The sequence below is a fragment of the Pteropus alecto genome, unplaced genomic scaffold, assembly GCF_000325575.1.
Source record: "Pteropus alecto unplaced genomic scaffold, ASM32557v1 scaffold114, whole genome shotgun sequence".
Taxonomy (NCBI): Eukaryota; Metazoa; Chordata; class Mammalia; order Chiroptera; family Pteropodidae; genus Pteropus; species Pteropus alecto.
In genome coordinates this window covers 5,445,578-5,453,579 of record NW_006435793.1, presented here as the reverse complement: position 1 = coordinate 5,453,579, position 8,002 = coordinate 5,445,578, and the positions used below count along the sequence as shown (strand labels likewise).

General features: G+C 40.0%; 1 protein-coding gene and 1 long non-coding RNA gene across 6 annotated transcripts in view; one reads left to right on the top strand and one right to left on the bottom strand.

The window, feature by feature from the left end:
• The first annotated feature begins 1,717 nt into the window (after positions 1-1,717).
• On the top strand, positions 1,718-7,355 carry LOC112479453. Its single transcript, XR_003046202.1, has 3 exons — positions 1,718-2,081; positions 4,912-5,172; positions 7,222-7,355. It is a non-coding gene; the product is annotated as an uncharacterized LOC112479453 (long non-coding RNA).
• GNE (glucosamine (UDP-N-acetyl)-2-epimerase/N-acetylmannosamine kinase) overlaps positions 2,278-8,002 on the bottom strand; it is a 30,292-nt gene continuing 24,567 nt past the window's right edge. For all 5 annotated transcript variants that reach the window (XM_015589079.2, XM_006911580.3, XM_015589077.2 and 2 more), the window contains 3 exons: positions 7,236-7,418; positions 5,042-5,158; positions 2,278-4,443 (listed from right to left, as the gene is read on the bottom strand). In XM_015589079.2, coding sequence (XP_015444565.1) covers positions 4,208-4,443; positions 5,042-5,158; positions 7,236-7,418 — 536 coding nt within the window. In that variant the 3' untranslated portion in view covers positions 2,278-4,207. The remainder of the gene's footprint in view (positions 4,444-5,041; positions 5,159-7,235; positions 7,419-8,002) is intronic.

Below are 8,002 nucleotides of genomic sequence, written 5' to 3'. Positions count from 1 at the left end.
AGTGTTTTTCAACGTAGTACTGGAAGTTCTAGCTAGAACAGTTAGGCAAGAAAAAGAAATTAAAGGCATCCAAATTAGAAGGGAAAACTAAAACTCAACTATTTGCAGGTGACATGATATTATATATAGTATACCCTAAAGACTCTGCCAAAACACTTAATTTGGTAAAGTTGCAAGACACAAAATCAATGTACAGAAATGGTTTCTGTACACTAATAGCGAACTATCAGAAGAAAACAATCCCATTTACAACTGTATCAAAAAGAATAAAATATCGAAGAATAAATTTAACCAAGGAGGTAAAAGACTAAAAACTAGCAGAGATTGGTGAAAGAAACTGAGGATGACACAAATAAATGGAAAGATACCCTGTGTGTTCATGGACTGGAAGAATTAATATTATTAAAATGTCCATACTACCCAAAGCATTCTACAGATTTAATACAATTCCTATCAAAATTCCAATGGCACTTTTCACAGAAATAGAACAATTCTAAAATTTATATGGAACCACAAAAGACCCTGAATACCCAAAACAATCTTGAGAAAGAAGAACAAAGCTGGAGACATCATGTTCACTGATTTCAAACTATATTTACAAATCTATAATTATCAAAAGAGCGTGGTATTGGCATAAAAACAGACGCATCTATCAATGGAATAGATAACCCAGAAGTAAACTCACACATATTTGACCAGTCAATATACGGCAGAGGAGCCAAGAATATACAATCAAGAATAGTCTCTTCAATAAATCGTGTTGGGAAAACTGGACCACTATTTTACACCATGCACGAAAATTAACTCAAAATGGATTAATGACTTGAATTTAAGAACTGAAACCATAGAACTCCTAGAAGACAGGCAGCAAGCTCCTTGACATCTGTCAATGCTTTTTGGATTTGAAACCAAAAGCAAAGGGTGCAAAAGTAAAACTGAACAAGTGGGACTGCATCAAACTTAAAAGCTTCCACACAGTAAAGGAAACCATTAATAAAATGAAAAGGCATCCTAATGAATGGGAAAAAATACTTGCAAATCATTTATCTGATAAAGGGTTAATATCTAAAAAATATAAAGAACTCATACAACTTAATAGCAAAAAACAATCATTAAAAAACGGGCAGAAGATCTGAATAGACATTTTTCCAGAGAGTACATACGGATGTCCAACAGGTACATGAAAAGATGCTCAACATCACTTAATCATCAGGGAAGTGCAAATCAAAACCAAAGTGAGACACCACCTCACACCTTAGAGTTAGAGTTAGAGTGGCTGTTATTAAAAAGACAACAAGTATTGGCAGGGATGTGAAGAAAAGAGAACCCTCAGGCACGGTTGGTGGGAATGTAAATTGGTGCAGCCAATATGGAAAAGAGTATAGAGATAACTCATTAAAAATAGATCATGAGACCTAGCGATTTCACTCCTGGGTATTTATCTGAAGAAAACAAAAACACTAATTGGAAAAGGTTTATGTTCACTGCATCATTATTTAAAATAGCCAAGACAGAAACAACCTAAGTCCATCGACAGATAAATGCATAAAGAAATAATATTCCACACAATGGAATATTAAGCCATAAAAAAATGAAATCTTGCTATCTGTGACAATATGGATAGACCTTGAGGGCATTATGCTAAGTGAAATAAGTCAGAAATACAAATACCATATGATCTCACCACTTTGTGAAGTCTTTAAAAAACAACAAACCAAGCTCATAGATACAAAGAATAGATTTGTGGTTGCCAGAGGTGGAGGGGGGGGTGTTAAAATGGTGAAGAGTCAAAAGGTATATATTTCTAGTTATAAATAAATCATAGGGATGTCATGTATAGCATGGCGACAATAGTTACTACTGTATCGGATATTTGAAAGTTGCTAAGAATAGATCTTAAAAGTTCTCATCACAAAAAAAATTCTATAACTGTGATATGTTAACTACTAGTGATTTACTGTGGTGTTCACGATATATTTTTAAATGTTATATAACAATGCTTTCTGTTGTCAATTTTTTTTTTCTTTTAGTTAAGTAATCCATTTTAGATGCCCTAAAGAAGTTTATATGACCTTCAAAAAGTAAGCAATGCAACAATATAAATCTCTTGGAAAGGAAATGCTTTTAGCTAATGAGTTAAGAACAAAGCAAATTACAAAAGTGCTAGGATTTCCACAAGGAAATACATTTATTTTTTCTTTAGAATTGGGCTCAAAACTGCAACAAAAATATTTACAATTAAAATAAATTAAGATGTGATTATTAACTAGGTTAGAATTATGTTGGAATATATTAGCCTATGAGTTTAATAAAAACTAAGATTTTGATTTAGATTCAGTATCATCCTTCATATATTTGGGTAGCAATGCAATTGTCTGGTGTATAGAATGGTTACAGATTTCACCAAGGAACAACTGACACCCCTTCACAGTATACCATCTTGCCCCAGACACTGATGGCTGAGCAGACTAGCCTCCTTCCCAGGAATCACTGGAATGTTTCAACAATAACCAGGACTTGGAGATTATTTCAGGGCTGGCAGAATTCTAGAAATCAGCCAACATATCTTTTCATATTAACCCACCAGGAAGGAAGTAGTTGATTCCTTCATTTCATTTTATATGCTAATACTGAAATAATATGTTGTAGAAAGCTTCAGGTTTTCCTAAAATAATAAAACAATCTGAAAAACATATGTATATGTTTTAGATCATCCAAAAGTACTTATAAAAGCTATTACTAGTCCAAACTGTACCAGCAAAACTTAGCCTAAAGGAATATCTGATTAAATCCACTGTTTAGAGATAGTGTCAAGGATAAATCAAGTTATTACTAATGAGATATTCTTATTAAAGCTTATTTGGTAGCTTGCAGTAAGTAAATCAGAATATATTTGCATTTTGAAAGTTTCTGATATAAGAGGTTGTAGGCTTAGCAGAAAACTACAGCGGGACCTGGGATCAAACCCTGTCTCTAAGACTCACTAGCCTATAGCTTTAGGTATGTCTAAACACTAAGGCTTAGTTTGGGGTTCTACAAAATGGGAATTAAAACATCTACATCACAGGTTGTGAGAATTCAGAATGTTAGTTCAGAGTCTGACATAGTAGGCACTTAATAAATGGTGACTATTAGTATTTCTTCCAGCTTGTAATTGACAGCAAGAATCTTGTCCTTTCTTTGTGCCTTGATGGCATGGAATCTTATTTAGCCAGAATTCACATTCACAGATGTGGGCTCTAGATATCACAAACCTCACCTTAAAAGACACTCCAGAGTCATATTCGACATAGTATGAAAAGCTACTGAAGGGAGAGGTGTCTGCTTGCCAGCAGCAAAGATGCTTTTGGGACTATTAATCTCCTTTCAGAGGGTATAAGTCCTAGTGGCTTCTCAGTTGTTCTTAAGAATATAAGGACAGGGTCATTAAAGCCAGTATAATTCAGATCCCTGGTCTAAAGTTGCTCAAGGTTCTAAGAGGAATAAGTAATGGCGGGGGCGGGGAGGCAGGGTGGGTGGTGACAGATATATTAATATCATGATAGTGGTAATGGTTTCGCAGGTATATACATATATTGAAGTTTATCAAACTTTTAAAAAGAGCTCAATAAAGCTGTTTTTTAAAAAGTTTACTTAAACCTTTCGTGGTAAGATTTCCTTCTGTTCCTTGACTGGATCCCTTTCTATGATCTCAGTTCAGGGTCAGAGGAGGAAGGATTAATAATCCAGGTCACATCCCAAGGAAGGCCTGCAAGTCTGAGCGGTACATATAGAAAGCAGAGGCCTAAGGCTTCATCTTCTATTGTTGCTCCTTTTGGCACAGAAAACTGGCTAGGGTTATAGGGTTTGAGCTGAAATGACCCCAGAAAGGGCAGCATCTACAGAAATGGTTGGGAAAAGGCAACTTTGGAAGAGAAATTAAAAGCAAAAACTGCTCTGCCAAAGTCACCTGCAAAATAGCAAATTTAAATACCAAATTCGTTGTTTTGTTTTGTTTTTTAATGCCTACAGTACCCGGTCTTCCTAGGTGGTCTCCCATCTAACTAGACCCGACCTTCCTTAGTTTCCGAGATCAGATGAGATCGGGCATGTTCAGGGTGGCATGGCTGTAGATCCAAACTCGCTTTTTAAGAAATGTTCATTTAAAAGACAGGCTGATTGCAATGAGGAGCTCTCGCGTCTTGGTCCATGTCCACGACTGAGAGGCCTAGTAGATCCTGCGAGTTGTGTAGTCCAGAACCATGCTGGCGGCACCAAGCAGGGCAGGATCCACCAAATCCGAAACCACCACATCCACATCCTGAACTGAAGACAAGGCTTGCTGGCGGATGACGTCTTTGACAATGTGGATGTAGTGACTGGCTAGGACTCCAGAGAGGATCACAAGGGAAGGGTTCATAGTGTGGAGGATGTTCACAACCCCAAGACCCAAAGCCGTTCCAGCTAGAGAAAAACAGAAAACATTTTATGAAGAGAGCCACACCAAAAACGCCCAAGAGGAAAGTGGAAAAGAGCCAGCAGCCAGGAATAGTTAGTATATTCATACTATGCAATGGGAAGCAGTACTTTTAAAGCTGTTCATGATTTATTCTTAATATGAGAAAATGAACATGGGATACTTTGAAATGAAAAAACCTGAGTATAAATTTGTATATACCATACTAAATGATCTCAACTACATATGACCTCAACTATGTAGACAAATAAGCTGGAAGGAAATGTTAATAGTTGATATCTCTGAACAGTAAAACTTAAAGTGACACTTTTTTTTTACTCTCCTATTTCTCTAAATTTCCTATAAAATGAACAAGTAGTTTCTTCATAGTTATAAAATTAAACAAAAAAAAAAACTCTGCATAAATAAGGTGATACTGCTAAATACCTTGAAAGCAATTTCCTTTTCTCTCTCAGTAAGTTGGAAAAATACTTCTGAACAGCCACTCCAGAGGGCTGGTCCTGAGAGGAGTTGCGTATTTGAGGGAGCCCGGGACAGCCTGAAGGCCCGCCTCCTGCACTAGAGCTGCCAGGAGCCGACACTCACCTGTTCTCAAGATGCTCTGGGCCTTTGCATTGCCAAGTTTTGCAGCTTGGATGAGATGGAGTGCACCCACGGCCTCGTCTTTTGGCACTGACATCCCTTCTACCAAGAGTAGGTCTTCTGTTCGAGCAGAGGTAAGAGGAAGCAGTCATTAATGAGCTGTGGCAGCCCTGTTAGGCGGCCACGGTTACAACTGCTGGTGGGCAGTGGGCCCCAAATGGGAAGACTATCTTCTTTTCACATTTGCAAAGCCTTTTATCATTCATGAACATCCACATACATTCTCCAGAGACCTTTGCTGCCCTCTTACTGCCTGGTTATACATCACTCAGGACACCCCTAAATGGAATATCCTCAACTCTGACCAGAGTCTCCTACACACCCGATTCCCTCACTTCTCACTTCCATATGAAGCAGGGTCCTTGAAGTGTTTTTGCTTCCAAATTATCAGACTTCTCTGTCTACATTCATCTTCCTTATCCAACCCGAATGCCATGTGGCATTACTTGCCAGTGCCCCACATTCTATGGCAGGAAGGTGCATGGCCCAAGGAAGAAACACGGACCTGCGTTCAGTTGCCAGTTCTGACATCACTAGCTCCTTCGCTCCTTCGTTCCCTCCCTTCGGGCCCTCCGCTTGGGCTTTGTACTCATCTCTTCCCCCTCTTTAGGGGCCTTACTGTAGGGAGCACCCTTTCTCTACTGCATTCTCAACCTCTGCTTCCATTCTCACTGTTTCCTTCCCACTGGCACATCTCACAAATCCCATGTCCTCAAAGCACTTCTTCCCTCTTACTCCGTGTAGTTAGGCTTCTGCCCCCACTATTTGGCTAAACTTCTTTAAGATGTGCATTTGCCCCACCCCTCAAGGGGGCGGGGAATCTTACTCTTTGTACAGACTGACATAAACAGATAATCAACATATCTGTGGTATTAAAGTTTCATGGGGTTAAATGATTAGGAAAAAAACATCTAAACAGGTTCCTTGTGGAGGGTTGTGATAAAAAACGAGGCTGAAGAATAAACACTTTTCAGGGCTTCAAATGATGTCCTCATGGCTAAAGCCACTGAACTTTTCTGATTTTCTCTTACTCATAAGCAGCACTTGACATGACTGACTATAACCTCACTGAAACACTCCCTTTTTGGCTTCTGTGGCTTTACTCTTTCCTGGTTTTCTGCCCTGCCCTCAAATGCTGATGTTTTGCTGGATTCCATTTTTGACTCTTGCCCCATTCTCACTCACAGGTTTAACTACCCTTTAATGCTGACGATTCACAAATCCTTACCTCATCTCCCCTGAGCATCAGACCCCTATAGTCAGCTGCCTCCTATGCATTTCCACCTGGATGTCCCATTGGCACCCAGCCATTACCTGCTGCCAAAACCTGTTCCTCTTATAGTCCCAACCTCAACCTGTCCATCTGGAAAACAAAGTCACCCTAGAACTGTCCCACTTAAAGCCATTCTCCATTCAACTACTACCCAACCCCAGAAAACAAAAAGTTATAGTTTAGTGAAGAATCTAAAAATTTTCAGTGGCTTCTCCATTAGCTGCTGGTCTTGGCTTACCTCTTGCTACACTTGTACTTCCTGGCCCAATACGCACCAATACCACTGTTCTCCATGCTTGAAAGCGTTCCCTTGCTTATCTAAATTTGTCTAATTCTGTTTACCCTCTGACTCAACACCCCCAGAGGGAATGCTGGTGTCCTTATATGCACCTACATTCCTTGGCTGTCATTCTCATTGGACCTGACACACCATATTACATTAAATGACTCCCTCATGCATTAGACTAGAAACCACCCTCATTTTTATAACATGTCCAGAAACAGCTTTAATTCAAAATAGACCTTTCAGAGTTAAAAACTGTATGTTCATCTATTTAATTCTTCATTAAAAGTGTCGTAAGTTCCCACGCTGTGCTAGGGGCTGAGAAAACAAAAACAGAAGAACTCCTCCCTGCTATCCTGGAGTTCAAGGGCCCTGCCCATCTCTGCCACCGGAGAGGAAGCATGTTAGTGTGGGTCAGGACCAAGAAGACTCTGGAGCTTCAGTATGAGAGAGCCCACTTTTCCTCTAGGAGGTGAAAAGGTTAAAAGTTCTGGCTTTAGTGTTCAGCTCTCTTTGGAATATCTACTTTAAAGTAGTTGTCTACCATTTGGCTATTTAATTCCTCAGGAAACGAAACCAACCATCATGCAGCTTTTTTGCTTCCCTTTGCAAGGCCATTCCAGAGGCATAGGCTTCAATACACCCATGGCTTCCACAGGAACAGTCAGGCCCATCCAGAGAGACAACAAGGTGGCCAAGTTCTGCCGCACAGAAGGAGCTTCCATGGATCAGTTCATGCTGATGGATGATTCCCCCGCCAATTCCTATAGTGAGAGACAACAACCACTGGGATGACTCTTCACTTGAAACAGAAACTGATACTGCAACGCCTCAGCTGTTGAGCAAAGCTTTGTAATGTGACGTTATATATAATGCCACTTTCCTAGATAGCTGAAACAGTATTACTAAGTCCCAAAACGTTACTTGGAATCATTTTGGGTGGAAATCATTTTAGCAAATCTTCTGATACCTTGTTTCGCATGAGCTTGGCTCACTTATGATTTCGGCCATAGCTGTAGCAGACAGTTCTGTGCAAGCTCAGACTCACCCTGTGATGACAGTATACCTCCTCAAGAACACACTGCCCACTGTTCTCGCCAAGGCCTTCTCCAACACTAAAGTGAGAGCTTTGTCAGCCATGCAAGCACAGCATTCAGAGGCAACCCTCAACCGGGGCACGACAGGAGCCAACAGATCCAAGTGGACAATTCTGGGTGGTATTTCTGCAGGCTTCCTGGGAGGTTCTGGTAGATTTCAGCCCCCACTGCCTCAAGGCAACTTCGATAATGTGTCCCCTACTGGCTCTCCTCCTGCTCAGTTCCATTCCTCTTGGTTGGTCTCCTGCTTC